Genomic DNA, 17,900 nt, shown 5'->3' with positions numbered 1-17,900 from the left:
CTGTATTGCTCTCCCAGCAGATATGGGGGTGATTGAAGTCCCCCATGAGAATCAGAGCCTGCGATCTAGTAACTTCTGTTAGTTGCCAGAAGAAAGCCTCTTCCACCTCATCCCCCTGGTCTGGTAGTCTATAGCAGACTCTCACCACATCACCTTGTTGCTCACTCTTCTGAACTTAATCCAAAGATTCTCAGGTTTTTCTGCAGTTTCATACTGGAGCTCTGAGGAGTCATACTGTTCTCTTACATACAGTGCGACTCCCCCAACCTTTTCTGCCCTGCCTGTCCTTCCTGAACATATCCATCCATGACCGTACTCCAGCCATGTGAGTTATCCCACCAAGTCTCTGTTATTCCAATCACATCATAATTCCTTGACTGTGCCAGGACTTCCAGTTCTCCCTGCTTGTTTCCCAGGGTTCTTGCATTTGTGTATAAGCACTTAAGATAACTCGCTGATTGTCCTGCTTTCTCAGTATGAGGCAGGAGCCCTCCCCTTTTGCGCTCTCCTGCTCGTGCTTCCTCCTGGTATCCCACTTCCCCACTTAGCTCAGGGCTTTGGTCTCCTGGTTTTGGAGGCACAGGTTCTGTTTGTTGATTCTCTTCTTGACTGCCTCTCTCCAATCATGAAGAAAATTAAATTCTGACACCTTAATCAGTCTTGATGCATGAATTTTGCTCTCACTAATATAGAAATCATAGAATCATACAACTTGAAGGGACCTCAAGAGGTCATCTAGTCCAGTACCCTGCACTGGATGAGATGCAGGCTTGTAACATACGTTGTTAGGGAATTGTATTTGTGTGGATGTACACGATACATTAGGAAACATCTATTCTCATCTCTAAAGGCTGCTTCCATTGAAGTCCATGGCAAAACTCCCATAGATTTTAATAGGCTTAGGCCATATCTATGCTACCAGCTAAATCAGCACCGCTGCAATCGATGCAGCAGTGTCAATTCAGCAGGTCTGGTGAAGACGCACTAAGTCGATGGGAGAGCACTCTCCCGTCAATCTCTGTACTTAACCTCCCCCAGAGGTGGAAGCTATGTCACCGGGAGAGCATCTGCCATGAACATAGCGCAGTGTAAACGCCACTGTAAGTCGACCTAAGCAGAATACGGACCCTTGACTTCAGAAAAGCAGACTTTGATTCCCTCAGGGAACTGATGGGCAGGATCCCCTGGGAGAATAACATGAGGGGGAAAGGAGTCCAGGAGAGCTGGCTGTATTTTAAAGAATCCTTATTGAGGTTACAGGGACAAACCATTCCGATGTGTAGAAAGAATAGTAAATATGGCAGGCGACCAGCTTGGCTTAACAGTGAAATCCTTGCTGATCTTAAACACAAAAAAGAAGCTTACAAGAAGTGGAAGAGTTGGACAAATGACCAGGGAAGAGTATAAAAATATTGCTCGGGCATGCAGGAGTGAAATCAGGAAGGCCGAATCACACCTGGAGTTGCAGCTAGCAAGAGATGTTAAGAGTAACAAGAAGGGTTTCTTCAGGTATGTTAGTAACAAGAAGAAAGTCAAGGAAAGTGTGGACCCCTTACTGAATGAGGGAGGCAACCTAGTGACAGAGGATGTGGAAAAAGCTAACACACTCAATGCTTTTTTTGCCTCTGTCTTCACGAACAAGGTCACCTCCCAGAATACTGCACTGGGCAGCACAGCATGGGGAGGAGGTGACCAGCCCTCTGTGGAGAAAGAAGTTGTTCGAAACTATTTAGAAAAGCTGGATGAGCACAAGTCTATGGGGCCAGATGCGCTGCATCCGAGAGTGCTGAAGGAATTGGCGGATGTGATTGCAGAGCCATTGGCCATTATCTTTGAAAACTCATGGCGATCGTGGGAAGTCCCGGACGACTGGAAAAAGACTAATGTAGTGCCCATCTTTAAAAAAGGGAAGAAGGAGGATCTCGGGAACTACAGGCCAGTCAGCCTCACCTCAGTCCCTGGAAAAATCATGGAGCAGGTCCTCAAGGAATCAATTCTGAAGCACTTAGAGGAGAAGAAAGTAATCAGGATTAGTCAGTATGGATTCACCAAGGGAAAGTCATGCCTGACTAATCTAATTGCCTTCTATGATGAGATAACTGGCTCTGTGGATGAGGGGAAAGCGGTGGATGTGTTGTTCCTTGACTTTAGCAGAGCTTTTGACACGGTCTCCCACAGTATTCTTGCCAGCAAGTTAAAGAAGTATGGGCTGGATGAATGGACTCTCAGGTGGATAGAAAGTTGGCTAGATTGTCGGGCTCAATGGGTAGCGATCAATGGCTCCATGTCTAGTTGGCAGCCGGTATCAAGTGGAGTGCCCCAAGGGTCAGTCCGGGGGCCGGTTTTGTTCAATATCTTCATAAATGATCTGGAGGATGGTGTGGATTGCACCCTCAGCAAGTTTGCAGATGACACTAAACTGGGAGGAGTGGTAGATACGCTGGAGGGTAGGGATAGGATACAGAGGGACCTAGACAAATTAGAGGATTGGGCCAAAAGAAATCTGATGAGGTTCAACAAGGACAAGTGCAGAGTCCTGCACTTAGGACGGAAGAATCCCATGCTCCGCTACAGACTGGGGACCAAATGGCTCGGCAGCAGTTCTGCAGAAAAGGACCTAGGGGTTACAGTGGACGAGAAGCTGGATATGAGTCAACAGTGTGCCCTTGTTGCCAGGAAGGCCAATGGCATTTTGGGATGTATATGTAGGGGCACTGCCAGCAGATCGAGGAACGTGATTGTCCCTCTCTATTTGACATTGGTGAGGCCACATCTGGAGTACTGTGTCCAGTTTGGGGCCCCACAATACAAGAAGGATGTGGAAAAATTGGAGAGAGTCCAGCGGAGGGCAACAAAAATGATTAGGGGACTGGAACACATGACTTATGAGGAGAGGCTGAGGGAATTGGGATTGTTTAGTCTGCGGAAGAGAAGAATGAGAGGGGATTTGATAGCTGCTTTCAACTACCTGAAAGGGGGTTCCAAAGAGGATGGATCTGGACTGTTCTCAGTGGTAGCAGATGACAGAACAAGGAGTAATGGTCTCAAGTTGCAGTGGGGGAGGTTTAGGTTGGGTATTAGGAAACACTCTTTCACTAGGAGAGTGGTGAAAGACTGGAATGTGTTACCTAGGGAGGTGGTGGAATCTCCTTCCTTAGATATTTTTAAGACCAGGCTTGACAAAGCCCTGGCTGGGATGATTTAGTTGGGGATTGGGTCCTGCTTTGAGCAGGGGGTTGGACTAGATGACCCCCTGAGGTCCCTTCTCACCCTAATTTTCTATAATTCTATGTTACATGGACTTTGGTCACATAACTTACGTAATTGAACTAGTGTAACTTAGGTCGACTTATAGAGTTAGTGTAGACCAGCCCTCAGAGTAAAGCCCTAACAGATATTTCAGGTTGCAAGCATTTACAATATATCAGCCTAATCAAAACAGTTTACAAACAAAACATGTATTTGCACAGCTGTATGTACATCACATTCCTGCATGGCATATGTACTATATAATTGAGTAGCAACTGCAGTGCTATCGTTAAAATTGAGCGAGTATGTTTGTACTTTCCACCCTGTTCTTGGGAGCTTGTAACTTTTATGATATATTTTCCCTTTGAGCTATTTTTTGTGTGTGTGGTCTCATCTTAAAGAGAAGGGGTAATTTATCTGGTTCATCTGTTTTTTAAGAACATACAAGTTATGGCAAGGAGGTGTCTTCACACTTAAAAAAATTCAGTTTTTTTCTGTTCAGATAACTAAAACCAACTTTGTTTTAAAACGAGGCTGAGGATCCCCCTTCTGCCACTTTTACCCTCCAAACACCCTAACTCTTTTGCTAGTTGTTCAAATTTCCTGGACCCATCGCAATTAAATGTCTTTCCCCCAGATTTGTGCTCTGTAATATTACAGCGTCAACAAAAGAAATTGACGTCCATATAGCTGATTTTATTTTCTCTTCCTCCAAAATAGTGAAGAGCTCCCAGGCAAAATATTTATCTGTTGAAGCTTAATACTACGCTTTTCTGTCCTAGGTTCTGTCCCCGTTGTGTTCAGGAAAGGAAGAAAAAGAAGTAAGGAAGGGGAATGTACACCAAATCCAGAAGAAGAGTTTAATATATTCTTTCTTATATGTTGCAATATTATCTTTTAGTTTTTGACCTATCTTCCTTCTTGTTTTGATTTGATATTTAATTGTCCAACAGCCAGTTGTAATTCTTATTTAAAAAGAAGATGATGACTTGGTGAGGGAGGGTAGGATTTTTGAGAAAGTTGCCACAGGGATTTTATTTAAGTTATTTTCACACAGCACTGACAGCTGTTACTATGAAATACTTAGAGCAGCCAACAGCTGGAATTTTTGCTAATGCATTGGAATCTATGAATCTGCCTAAGGCATTTCAGGGGAATGAGAAAGCTGTATTTTCAGCATGGTGTATTGCCACTACCTAAATAATGTAGGCATGAAGTTATGCATAACGTATATGAAGGATCTCTATAAAACTGCAACCTGCATGAAGTACATTCATATATTTAGGAGTGAAGTCCATTTTTTGTGTTTGTACAGTCCTGTAGCACTGAAGGCAACACGCAGACCAGTGAACTATTTTCAGTGTCTTATTTCCCCAAAGCAAAGTATTGTACGTAATTTTGGTGAAGCGTGCTCTGTGTATCTGAAGTTGCACATCTCTTCTTATTGAGAATTATTTCTGTTTAATTTTGCATTGCTGCCTTTGGACTTGATCTGGCTCCCACATCGAGACCCCTCTTTTGAATTCCTTTCTCCTCTCATAAACATTTGTCCATTCTGGAGGAAAATCATTTTTAAGTAGCAAGAGATCTGCCCTGGGTTGTGTCATAGTGACAGTGGTAGCAAGAGAGAGTGCAGACCTTCCTGCCAACATCCCATTTCTCTAGAAATACCTTAAGTTCTTTACAGTGAAGACAAAAACCTAGTGTGGTATTATGAAGATAGTAGGGTCAGATTTAATCATGAAATAAAATGAAGGCCTGTTTACATTACTTATATCTCTTTGTTGCACTTTGGTAAATAATCAGGAAAACAAGTTTTAGGAGGAGAATAATATAGTAATAAGATATAGATTCTTGTGATGGTGCATCAAACCTAAGATGAAGTCATTGACTTTAATCCTATTGCAGTTTTTCTGATTTTAATCAGCACCCATCATGAACCACTGCTAATAAAACAGAAGTCCACACAGCAGGAATGTTTTAAAAGGGACATCTTGCATGCTTTTGATTTGAGTTGCCTTTCAGGTTGACAGATAAAATGTGAATCTTGCTGTCATTAAAGTCTCATACCCTACAGTGAAAGGAAGACAGAAATCCAAGAGGAGGAAAAGAAAATATTACACACAAGTCCCTTATTCTCTTCCCCTCCTCCTGACCCCTCACCCACTACTGAGCTATGCTTAGTGTAGGAACTAAGAAGAGAGGTAAAGATGGGTTTGTTGCTTTTGTACTTCCCATATTCTGGGATTCCACTACCTATGGCCACAAGTGGCTGTAATGGTGTAGCCCACTGTATAGACCATTAGAGTGTCAGAAAGGGGCTACAATATAACAGAATCAGGCCCACAGTGTTACAACAAAGCAGAACAATTAATTCAAAAGACAGAGTTATATAGCACAATTCTAGCTGAAAAAACAAAAGGATAGTTTTTCTCTTACAGGAGGACCACTGAATGGTGTCCTTTGTGTACATTTTGTGATTTAAGAATATAAAACACAACTTCTGCTGTGTCTCCTTTCTTGCAGTCACACTATTTGCATTTGGCTTTGTAGGAGATAGCAGTTAAACAAAAATGTCATACCTCTTGGTATCAGTGTAGTTATCTGTGAATGTATTTTGATTGTCACTTCAGCTATGGAAAAAAGTGTCTCCGGAGTTCTGTATTTTAAAATGTGATGTACATATCCCTGTTATATCACATCACTCCATATGGTGTATATGAAGTTTTCATGTTCACAGGACTATGTTTTTTGCCATTTTAAAACACACACACAGCAAAAATATGTGCATAGAACTTAGCAACAGATTGTTGGAGGGAAGTGGGGAGAAAGCACAATTGCACAAAGTTGGCTCTGGGAACGTAGTCAGCCCTTTTTTGTTTCTCATCACAGAATGTAAGAAGTGGCTCTGCCTCTGTCTGGAGAGTAAACCTTTTTGCAAATCAGCATGTAGTTGAGTAGCCAGTGAATACACCCATACCTCATTATCCTGTTACACTGGATTACAAGTAGGAGTGTCACTGTCTTGAAGATGGTAATATTGATGAAGACTCAGGCTCCATTTCCCCATCCATCCAATGATACAATATTGTAGGCAACACTTATTTAAAAAAAAATACTTTGTGAAATAACTACCATAGATTATAATTGTTTGGTTAAACTGATTCTCAAAAGCCAACACATCTCTTTGGAGGTGTTGCTGCAAAACCAAGCAGTTACAGATCTATCAATGCAAAGTTGATTACCATAAATTTAGAGATAGTTGCCTAGGGCAGCAAATTATTTAGTGATTCTTGTCTGAGTGGCTGTAGCCTGAAACAATGGATGCTTTCTATTTTAATCAAGGAAGCTAAAAACCTAGAGCTAGCACTATGTTATCAGTCCTAAGAATGAAAAGTATCTATGGGGACAACAAACACTAGGTAAGATGACAGATGTACTTTGCAGCACCTCTCAAATGTTTCAGATCATCTGAGTTGGAACAGAGTTTGAGCAATAAAGCTGTCCCATATGGAACTCACCCTAACAAACAGAGGTTCTAATAGTTATCACAGACTTAATAGTATCTGTTTGCCCATTCATTTCTGGATTTAGGGTTTTTTGCTCCTCTTTAGACAGGAAGATCAGTAGCCTTGATCTTGGCCATTAAAGAATTTTAAAGTCCTGTATTTTGAATGTGCAGTGTTAAATATACATTACTTTTGTGGAGAGGGATCGACAGAACTATGAGAGATTTAAAAGGAATGTTCCACTAAAGATTATCAAGAAAAGCTTTTTCAGACACCTGTATATTTTGTGGTGTTCAGCTTTATCACAATTCATCCAAATTGGAGATGATGTAACTTTAACCTGAATGTTATGTTTTATTCTCAAAGGAATTAGATATGTTCCCTTCGTAAATGGAAGAGAATATTATAAATCTTTTTATTAAAAAATGTAAAAATGTATAGCAGTATTTTTTGATTATGTTATAGATAATGGATATATTGTTATAAATAAAGTATTTTTGGGAATAAAAGTTTGAAATCACATTGTTTCAGGGTTCCCAGCTAGAGCTTCAAATCCCTGCACAAAGGGAACGTACATAGATACTGCCATAAATAATGGGATGGATGTACATATATCTCAAACTCACATCTCGGTCCCAAGACTAACTATTATTAGCTCTAACCAATTTATTAGAGCATAAGCTTTTGTGAGCTACAGCTCACTTCCTCAGATGCATATCGTGGAAACTGCAGCAGGCTTTATATATACACAGAGAATATAAAACAATACCTATTCCCACCCCACTGTCCTGCTGGTAATAGCTTATCTAAAGTGATTTCCAGCACAAATCCAGGTTTTCTCACCCTCCATATTCTCTGTGTATATATAAAGCCTGCTGCAGTTTCCACGATATGCATCTGAGGAAGTGAGCTGTAGCTCACGAAAGCTTATGCTCTAATAAATTGGTTAGTCTCTAAGGTGCCACAAGTCCTCCTTTTCTTTTTGCGAATACAGACTAACACGGCTGTTACTCTGAAACCTGTTATTATTAGCTCTGTTAACTTTGAATTTAACAAAGGGTTTTATGGCAGGAGTGGGACCCATTTCATATGCTTAAAATCTGGGTGGCAAATCTTATCCATTCTCTGCATGGTGGCGATGGAGTGAGGGTTATACTGCTACTCACTGGCTCCAACAGTTGTAGCCAATGTGTTGCCAGTCCCAGTTAAGCAATGTCTCTGTGGCTGCTGCACTTGCCTTAGAGGCTAGTAGTATAGGGTTGCCACTGGTCCAGGTTTTCCCAAGATTAATCCTATTTTTGAGGTGGCTGTCCTTGGGAATCTTGTAAGGGTTCTCCATATACACTGCCAGCTGTCCAGTATTATCAGCTCAGGATCATCCTGGATGTCCTGGGCTTTTTTTTGTACCTTAGAGGTGACAACCCAAAGTGATGCTGCCAATGTTCAAACTTAAAATATACAAAAAGAAAAGGAGTACTTGTGGCACCTTGTGGCTGTAGCTCACGAAAGCTCATGCTCAAATAAATTGGTTAGTCTCTAAGGTGCCACAAGTACTCCTTTTCTTTTTGCGAATACAGACTAACACGGCTGTTACTCTGAAACTTAAAATATACATACCTTGTGCAACAACATTTGGCTCTCCCCATGCTCATGTCTCTTGCCAGCAATTTTATGGCGCCTGTTCGAGGATAGGGACTGCAGCGTCTGTGAGTGAGGCCTTTTAATCAAGTAGTTACCTACTTCTTTCTGTCTCCTTTGTCAGGTCATGGTACTTTGTGGGGACATTAGTTATAAACTACCCCAAATCAGTTTTCAAAGTGCAAGGTAAGTATAATATGGTACCAAGACAAAACAGTAGCATTTTGTGCGTGTCAACAACTAAAAGTGCAAAGCAGAGGAGAATCAGGCCCATCTGACCCAATACTATCCACTATGCCTGTAATGACTGTGTTTGGAGGGGGGTACTGGCTAGATGCTGCTTTTTGAGCAGATCAGATGAAATTCTGAAGCCTGAAATCAGGCAAACTCTTGGTATGTTTTTTGGCTGGGCTTGATTTGGTGTAAACCACTGTATTTGTGGAGAAACTCTGAGTGACTGGATCACAGAGGTAGGGAGCAGGGAAGTTGGGAAGGAGCCTATTATTTATTTGGGGGTTGAAAGGGAAGCAGCAATGGGATATGGGAAAGGGAACTGACCTGTATAAATACAGTGTTTGTAATATTAAAGCCTAATAGAAGAAAAATCCACATTCATAAAAGTAGTAGTATTTAAGTCCTCAGAGTATCATAGAAACCAGAAAGAGACTCGATCCCTACTCCATGGAGCTGACACTATAAATAGCTAAATAGAACAAATGCATAATAAATCAAAATGTTGATGAATGTACTACAGTTCAAATCTTTGAAAGCACAGTGGTTCTCCCATAGCTGAAGAAAAGTTCTCTCATAGGGGGTCAAGAAGACTTCAGCACATTGATGACTTCATGTTGGGGGATACAATGATGCAAACACACTATAATTTTCATAACTATACATGCAAATCAGATTTCACTTGTACAGTATCAATGAGGATGTTAGTAAAGGGAAATACAAGGTTTTTAAATTGATCCTTTAAGTATCAATGGTTCAATCCCTTGCAGGGCTGTGTTTTGGGTTTTTTGGGCAGTGTTTTTTTTTTTTTTTTTAGTTTATACTGACTTATGCATCACACCAATTGTCCTAAATTATTATAGGCAGGGCTGTTGGCACCACCTATTACATAGGTTGCCTGACACTTCTCATTCAAAGACAGATCCTGTTTTCAGTTATTTATGACTTTCGCAAACTTAATCCATTTGGCCTGGAGTTTTCCACACTGGGCGTCTGCCTCAGACTAAATGGTTTTTGTTTTTTTTTTGTTTTTTTTTAATTTTAGCCAAAGCAGCCATTTCCAAGAATGAATCATAGAATCATAGAATATCAGGGTTGGAAGGGACCCCAGAAGGTCATCTAGTCCAACCCCCTGCTCGAAGCAGGACCAATTCCCAGATAAATCATCCCAGCCAGGGCTTTGTCAAGCCTGACCTTAAAAACCTCTAAGGAAGGAGATTCTACCACCTCCCTAGGTAAGCCATTCCAGTGTTTCACCACCCTCATAGTGAAAAAGTTTTTCCTAATATCCAATCTAAACCTCCCCCACTGCAACTTGAGACCATTACTCCTCGTTCTGTCATCTGCTACCATTGAGAACAGTCTAGAGCCATCCTCTTTGGAACCCCCTTTCAGGTAGTTGAAAGTAGCTATCAAATCCCCCCTCATTCTTCTCTTCTGCAGACTAAACAATCCCAGCTCCCTCAGTCTCTCCTCATAAGTCATGTGTTCTAGACCCCTAATCATTTTTGTTGCCCTTCGCTGGACTCTCTCCAATTTCTCCACATCCTTCTTGTAGTGTGGGGCCCAAAACTGGACACAGTACTCCAGATGAGGCCTCACCAATGTCAAATAGAGGGGAACGATCACGTCCCTCGATCTGCTCGCTATGCCCCTACTTATACATCCCAAAATGCCATTGGCCTTCTTGGCAACAAGGGCACACTGCTGACTCATATCCAGCTTCTCGTCCACTGTCACCCCTAGGTCCTTTTCCGCAGAACTGCTGCCTAGCCATTCGGCCCCTAGTCTGTAGCAGTGCATTGGATTCTTCCGTCCTAAGTGCAGGACCCTGCACTTATCCTTATTGAACCTCATCAGATTTCTTTTGGCCCAATCCTCCAATTTGTCTAGGTCCCTCTGTATCCTATCCCTCCCCTCCAGCGTACCTACCACTCCTCCCAGTTTAGTATCATCCGCAAATTTGCTGAGAGTGCAATCTACACCATCCTCCAGATCATTTATGAAGATATTGAACAAAACCGGCCCCAGGACTGACCCCTGGGGCACTCCACTTGACACCGGCTGCCAACTAGACATGGAGCCATTGATCACTACCCATTGAGCCCGACAATCTAGCCAGCTTTCTACCCACCTTAGGCTAAGAGGCTATGGAATAATGTTTTGCCTGTGTTAAAAAATTCTGTTGACCTTTTGAGCAGGGATTTGAAATTAGGCAGGGACATGGCCTTTGTGTCAAGTAAGTGCCCCTTCAACCACCTGCCCCTAACCCTGAGCCCTCTCCCACGCACCCAAACTGTTGCTGCTGGTCCCCAGCACCAGCAGAAGTCACAGAAAGTCATAGAATCCATGACAGACTAGCAGCCTTACTTATAATCACTTAAAATTTTACCTCTTATAGTTAATAAACTTGTTTTTGTCTATTCCAAAACCCACTTTGTGCAATTCATATGGGGGTAGGGGTGGGGGCAAAAAGCTGGCATATCTCCCTCCACATTCAGGGAGGGGGTAATTTTTATGAGCATACGTTGTACAGATCTCTCAATACAGCGCAAGACATTGCTGACACACACTGAACTTCATACGCATCAGACACTGCAGCAGTGACTCAAGATAGGTTTCACACTGTCACAGAGACTGCGTCTTGCCAGAGCCCACGGCCCTCCTGCAGCCCCAAGCACTCCTGGCTCACCACGAGCATTTTGACAGGAAATACCAAGCAGTAACAACAACAGCAATAATACAAGTGTGTGTGCATGTGTGCAAATGTTTGTGTGTGTGTGTGTATTGTGTGTGAGAGAGAGCCAGGGCGTGTGAGAGAGACATGTTAATTACAGCCCTGCCCAATTCTTGGGGAAGGCACACACCCAGTTGGATTTTAGGGCATTGTTTATTAGGTGGCCATCTTGATCTGGATAAGAACAAGGTGATCTCCATGTTGTGTCAGTTTCTTGTTCCCCTATACTGGGCAAAAAGTGGGAATCAGTTATTGCTAAGTAACCGGTTTCTAAATAAACAAATGAAGGGAGGGGCCAAGGGCTCTTGAATGCTGGAATCTTTGGGGCTCAGGTGTCAAAAAGCTCTCTCTATACCTTCCACACTGGCTACTGCAGGCCAATAACCACTCACTGAACGAAGTTGTTATCTTGGGGTTTATTATTTTCTTTTGGGGAGCAGACGTGCACTCTCGGACTAGATCCAGTTAGTTAGATCTGACACTTACCCATAAACGACGTAAAGAGGGATAGGATGGGTCTGAGATAGGGTTACTTACCTGTCTTCGACACCTGTGATCCACTGTTGGTGTCCATCGCTGATCTCACCAGTCCGAATTCTGCAGGCTCGCCACAAGCAGTACCCGAAGGAGGTAGAAAAACATCTTTGCTTTATTGAGTGTGTGTGCGCATGTGTATGTTTATATTCCAAATCTCCAGTGTCCTTAATCCATCCCCCTCCCCTTCCTTCCTTCTCCTTTAGTAAATAAAGTGTTGTTGTGAGTTAATATCAATCTGGTTTCTTTTATTCCAGCTCTGATAAATGGGCTTAAGGGGAGACCTAGCCGGAGGTATACTATAAGGGTATGTCTACACTACGGAATAAGGTCGAATTTATAGAAGTCGTTTTTTTAGAAATCGGTTTTATATATTCGAGTGTGTGTGTCCCCACAGAAAATGCTCTAAGTGCATTAAGTGCATTAACTCGGCGGAGTGCTTCCACAGTACCGAGGCTAGAGTCGACTTCCGGAGCATTGCACTGTGGATAGCTATCCCACAGTTCCCGCAGTCTCCGCTGCCCATTGGAATTCTGGGTTGAGATCCCAATGCCTGATGGGGCTAAAACATTGTCGCGGGTGGTTCTGGGTACATATCGTCAGGCCCCCGTTCCCTCCCTCCCTCCGTGAAAGCAAGGGCAGACAATCGTTTCGCGCCTTTTTTCCTGAGTTACCTGTGCAGACGCCATACCATGGCAAGCATAGAGCCTGCTCAGGTAACCGTCACCCTATGTCTCCTGGGTGCTGGCAGACGCGGTACGGCTTTGCTACACAGTAGCAGCAACCCATTGCTTTCTGGCAGCAGACAGTGCAGTATGACTGGTAGTCGTCCTCGTCGTGTCCGAGGTGCTCCTGGCCACGTCGGCTGGGAGCGCCTGGGTAGACATGGGCACAGGGACTAAATTTGGAGTGACTTGACCAGGTCATTCTCTTTAGTCCTGCAGTAGGTCCTATTGAACCATCTTATGGTGAGCAGCCAGGCGATACGGATTGCTAGCAGTCGTATTGTACCATCTTCTGCCAGGCAGGCAAGAGATGAGGATGGCTAGCAGTCATACTGTACCATCTTCTGCTGAGCAGCCATGAGATGTGGATGGCATGCAGTCCTTCTGCACCATCTGCTGCCAGCCAAAGATGTAAAAGATAGATGGAATGGATCAAAACAAGAAATAGACCAGATTTGTTTTGTACTCATTTGCCTGCTCCCCTGTCTAGGGGACTCATTCCTCTAGGTTACACTGCAGTCACTCACAGAGAAGGTGCAGCGAGGTAAATCTAGCCATGTATCAATCAGAGGCCAGGCTAACCTCCTTGTTCCAATAAGAACAATAACTTAGGTGCACCATTTCTTTTTGGAACCCTCGGTGAAGTCCTGCCTGAAATACTCCTTGATGTACAGACACCCCCTTTGTTGATTTTAGCTCCCTGAAGCCAACCCTGTAAGCCATGTCGTCAGTCGCCCCTCCCTCCGTCAGAGCAACGGCAGACAATCATTCCGCGCCTTTTTTCTGTGCGGACGCCATACCAAGGCAAGCATGGAGGCCGCTCAGCTCACTTTGGCAATTAGGAGCACATTAAACACCACACGCATTATCCAGCAGTATATGCAGCACCAGAACCTGGCAAAGTGATACCGGGCGAGGAGGCGACGTCTGCGAGGTCACATGAGTGATCAGGACATGGACACAGATTTCTCTGAAAGCATGGGCCCTGCCAATGCATGCATCATGGTGCTAATGGGGCAGGTTCATGCTGTGGAACGCCAATTCTGGGCTCGGGAAACAAGCACAGACTGGTGGGACCGCATAGTGTTGCAGGTCTGGGACAATTCCCAGTGGCTGCGAAACTTTCGCATGCGTAAGGGCACTTTCATGGAACTTTGTGACTTGCTTTCCCCTGCCCTGAAGCGCATGAATACCAGGATGAGAGCAGCCCTCACAGTTGAGAAGCGAGTGGCGATAGCCCTGTGGAAGCTTGCAACGCCAGACAGCTACCGGTCAGTTGGGAATCAATTTGGAGTGGGCAAATCTACTGTGGGGGCAGCTGTGATGCAAGTAGCCCACGCAATCAAAGATCTGCTGATATCAAGGGTAGTGACCCTGGGAAATGTGCAGGTCATAGTGGATGGCTTTGCTGCAATGGGATTCCCTAACTGTGGTGGGGCCATAGACGGAACCCATATCCCTATCTTGGCACCGGAGCATGAAGCCGCCGAGTACATAAACCACAAGGGGTACTTTTCGATAGTGCTGCAAGCTCTGGTGGATCACAAGGGACGTTTCACCAACATCAACATGGGATGGCCAGGAAAGGTACATGACGCTCGCATCTTCAGGAACTCTGGTCCGTTTCAAAAGCTGCAGGAAGGGACTTTATTCCCAGACCAGAAAATAACTGTTGGGGATGTTGAAATGCCTATATGTATCCTTGGGGACCCAGCCTACCCCTTAATGCCATGGCTCATGAAGCCGAACACAGGCAGCCTGGACAGTAGTCAGGAGCTGTTCAACTACAGGCTGAGCAAGTGCAGAATGGTGGTAGAATGGGCATTTGGATGTTTAAAGGCGCGCTGGCGCAGTTAACTGACTTGGTTAGACCTCAGCAAAACCAATATTCCCACTGTTATTACTGCTTGCTGTGTGCTCCACAATATCTGTGAGAGTAAGGGGGAGACGTTTATGGCGGGGTGGGAGGTTGAGGCAAATCGCCTGGCTGCTGGTTACGCGCAGCCAGACACCAGGGCGGTTAGAAGAGCACAGGAGGGCGCGGTACGCATCAGAGAAGCTTTGAAAACCAGTTTCATGACTGGCCAGGCTACGCTGTGAAAGTTCTGTTTGTTTCTCCTTGATGAAACCCCCCGCCCCTTGGTTCACTCTACTTCCCTGTAAGCTAACCACCTGCCCCTCCTCCCTTCAATCACCGCTTGCAGAGGCAATAAAGTCATTGTTGCTTCACATTCATGCATTCTTTATTCATTCATCACACAAATAGGGGGATGACTACCAAGGTAGCCCAGGAGGGGTGGTGGAGGAGGGAAGGAAAATGCCACACAGCACTTTAAGCACAGCACTTTAAAAGTTTACAACTTTAAAATTTATTGAATGACAACCTTCTTTTTTTTGGGCAATCCTCTGTGGTGGAGTGGCTGGTTGGCCGGAGGCCCCCCCACCGCGTTCTCGGGCGTCTGGGTGTGGAGGCTATGGAACTTGGGGAGGAGGGCGGTTGGTTACAGAGGGGCAGCAGTGGCAGTCTGTGCTCCAGCTGCCTTTGCTGCAGCTCAACCATGCACTTGAGCATACTGGTTTGGTCCTCCAGCAGCCTCAGCATTGAATCCTGCCTCCTCTCATCACGCTGCCGCCACATTTGAGCTTCAGCCCTGTCTTCAGCCCGCCACTTACTCTCTTCAGCCCGCCACCTCTCCTCCCGGTCATTTTGTGCTTTTCTGCACTCGGACATTATTTGCCTCCACTCATTCGTCTGTGCTCTGTCAGTGTGGGAGGACAGCATGAGCTCGGAGAACATTTCATCGTGAGTGCGTTTTTTTTTCTTTCTAAGCTTCACTAGCCTCTGGGAAGGAGAAGATCCTGTGATCATTGAAACACATGCAGCTGGTGGAGAAAAAAAAAGGGACAGCGGTCTTTAAAAAGACACATTTTATAAAACAGTGGCTACACTCTTTCAGGGTAAACCTTGCTGTTAACATTACATACATAGCACATGTGGTTTCGTTACAAGGTCGCATTTTGCCTCCCCCCACCGCGTGGCTACCCCCTCAACCTTCCCCCCTCCCTGTGGCTAAAAGCGGGGAACATTTCTGTTTAGTCACAGGCAAACAGCCCAGCAGGAATGGGCTCCTCTGAGTGTCCCCTGAAGAAAAGCACTCTATTTCAACCAGGTGACCATGAATTATATCTCACTCTCCTGAGGATAACACAGAGAGATAAAGAACGGATGTTGTTTGAATGCCAGCAAACATACACTGCAATGCTTTGTTCTACAATGATTCCCGAGTACATGTTACTGGCCTGGAGTGGTAAAGTGTCCTACCATGAAGGACGCAATAAGGCTGCCCTCCCCAGAAACCTTTTGCAAAGGCTTTAGGACTACATCTAGGAGAACCGTGAATGCCAGGGCAAAGTAATCCTTTCACATGCTTGCTTTTAAACCATGTATAGTATTTTAAAAGGTACACTCACCAGAGGTCCCTTCTCCGCCTGCTGGGTCCAGGAGGCAGCCTTGGGTGGGTTCGGGGGTACTGGCTCCAGGTCTAGGGTGAGAAACAGTTCCTGGCTGTCGGGAAAACCGGTTTCTCCGCTTGCTTGCTGTGAGCTATCTACAACCTCCTCCTCCTCATCATCTTCTTCGTCCCCAAAACCTGCTTCCGTATTGCCTCCATCTCCATTGAAGGAGTCAAACAACACGGCTGGGGTAGTGGTGGCTGAACCCCCTAAAATGGCATGCAGCTCATCATAGAAGCGGCATGTTTGGGGCTCTGACCCGGAGCGGCCGTTCGCCTCTCTGGTTTTCTGGTAGGCTTGCCTCAGCTCCTTCAGTTTCACGCGGCACTGCTTCGGGTCCCTGTTATGGCCTCTGTCCTTCATGCCCTGGGAGATTTTGACAAAGGTTTTGGTATTTTGAAAACTGGAACGGAGTTCTGATAGCACGGATTCCTCTCCCCAAACAGCGATCAGATCCCGTACCTCCCGTTCGGTCCATGCTGGAGCTCTTTTGCAATTCTGGGACTCCATCATGGTCACCTGTGCTGATGAGCTCTGCATGGTCACCTGCAGCTTGCCACGCTGGCCAAACAGGAAATGAGATTTAAAAGTTCGCGGTTCTTTTCCTGTCTACCTGGCCAGTGCATCTGAGTTGAGAGTGCTGTCCAGAGCGGTCAGAATGGAGCACTCTGGGATAGCTCCCGGAGGCCAATACCATCGAATTGTGTCCACAGTACCCCAAATTCGAGCCGGCAAGGTCGATTTAAGCGCTAATCCACTTGTCAGGGGTGGAGTAAGGAAATTGATTTTAAGAGCCCTTTAAGTCGAAATAAAGGGCTTCATTGTGTGGATGGGTGCAGGTTTACATCGATTTAACGCTGCTAAATTCGACCTAAAGTCCTAGTGTAGACCAGGGCTAAGGCTCCCCAAAGTCTTCTGGTCATATAGACTGTAAAAAATCCTTACAGAGAGAGAGAGAGACTGTGTGTGTTTGTGTGTGACTGTGTGTTGGTGGACTGTGTGACAGAGTGTGTGTTGGGGAGTGTGAGACTGTGTGTGTGTGACAATCTGTATTGGGGTTCTGTAACTCATGAGAGGCAGAGTATATGTGGGTGTGAGAGCCAGTCTGTGTGTGTGTTAGGGAAGTGTGAGAGACAGTGAGTGCACTGCCACTTTAAGTCCCCCCATTTCTCCCTCCTCCCCCTTTCCCCCCGACTCACATGGAAGTTTCGCTCCTCCTGGCCTGGCCCCTGCCGGAGACCAAGTGGTGCTGCAGGCAAGGTCCAGGGAGAAACTCCACTCCGTTCAGTGGTGGGCCTGGGCTGTGCTGCTCTGGGCTCCCCGAGGCTGGATCGGCAGAGCCAGAGGCTGAAGTCCTCAGCCAGCTGGCAGAGGAATGTGGGAGGGAGGGGGCAGGGTTAGGGTTGGGGAGAAACCCCCAGCGCGGGGGAGGGGCCAGAGAAGAGAGGATTCCAGCTGCGGCCAGCGAGGGGAATGGTGCCCCAAATTTTCGGGTGCCCTACGCAGCCGCATATGCCTAGGGACGGTCCTGTGTGCATGTGAGTGCTGGGTGAATCATAGAAGATTAGGGTTGGAAGAGACCTCAGGAGGTCATCTAGTCCAACCCCCTGCTCAAAGCAGGACCAATCCCCAACTAAATCATCCCAGCCAGGGCTTTGTCAAGCCGGGCCTTAAAAACCTCTAAAGGATGGAGATTCCACCACCTCCCTAGGTAACCCATTCCAGTGCTTCACCACCCTCCTAGTGACATAGTGTTTCCTAATA

The 17,900-nt window shown here is 45.3% G+C and overlaps 2 protein-coding genes across 7 annotated transcripts in view; one reads left to right on the top strand and one right to left on the bottom strand.

Moving 5' to 3' along the window:
- ING5 (inhibitor of growth family member 5) overlaps positions 1-5,019 on the top strand; it is a 51,022-nt gene extending 46,003 nt beyond the window's left edge. For 5 of the 6 annotated variants that reach the window (XM_073360431.2, XM_073360430.2, XM_073360425.1 and 2 more), the window contains one exon: positions 4,032-5,019. In XM_073360431.2, coding sequence (XP_073216532.1) covers positions 4,032-4,157 — 126 coding nt within the window. In that variant the 3' untranslated portion in view covers positions 4,158-5,019. The remainder of the gene's footprint in view (positions 1-4,031) is intronic. The other variant, XM_073360427.2, reaches the window with a different exon arrangement.
- Positions 5,020-14,894: 9,875 nt separating this feature from the next.
- On the bottom strand, positions 14,895-17,355 carry LOC140917477 (myb/SANT-like DNA-binding domain-containing protein 7). The gene is made up of 2 exons (XM_073360413.2): positions 16,095-17,355; positions 14,895-15,506 (listed from the first exon to the last, which is right to left on the bottom strand). The coding sequence occupies exons 1-2, from the start codon at positions 16,674-16,676 to the stop codon at positions 15,489-15,491; spliced, it is 600 nt and encodes a 199-aa protein (XP_073216514.2). The 5' UTR covers positions 16,677-17,355; the 3' UTR covers positions 14,895-15,488.
- Between the last annotated feature and the right edge of the window lie 545 nt (positions 17,356-17,900).

The sequence above is a fragment of the Lepidochelys kempii genome, chromosome 9 (genome assembly GCF_965140285.1).
Source record: "Lepidochelys kempii isolate rLepKem1 chromosome 9, rLepKem1.hap1, whole genome shotgun sequence".
Classification (NCBI taxonomy): domain Eukaryota; kingdom Metazoa; phylum Chordata; order Testudines; family Cheloniidae; genus Lepidochelys; species Lepidochelys kempii.
Note: the sequence above shows the minus strand (reverse complement) of the source record. Positions and strands in the feature narration are given on the sequence as shown.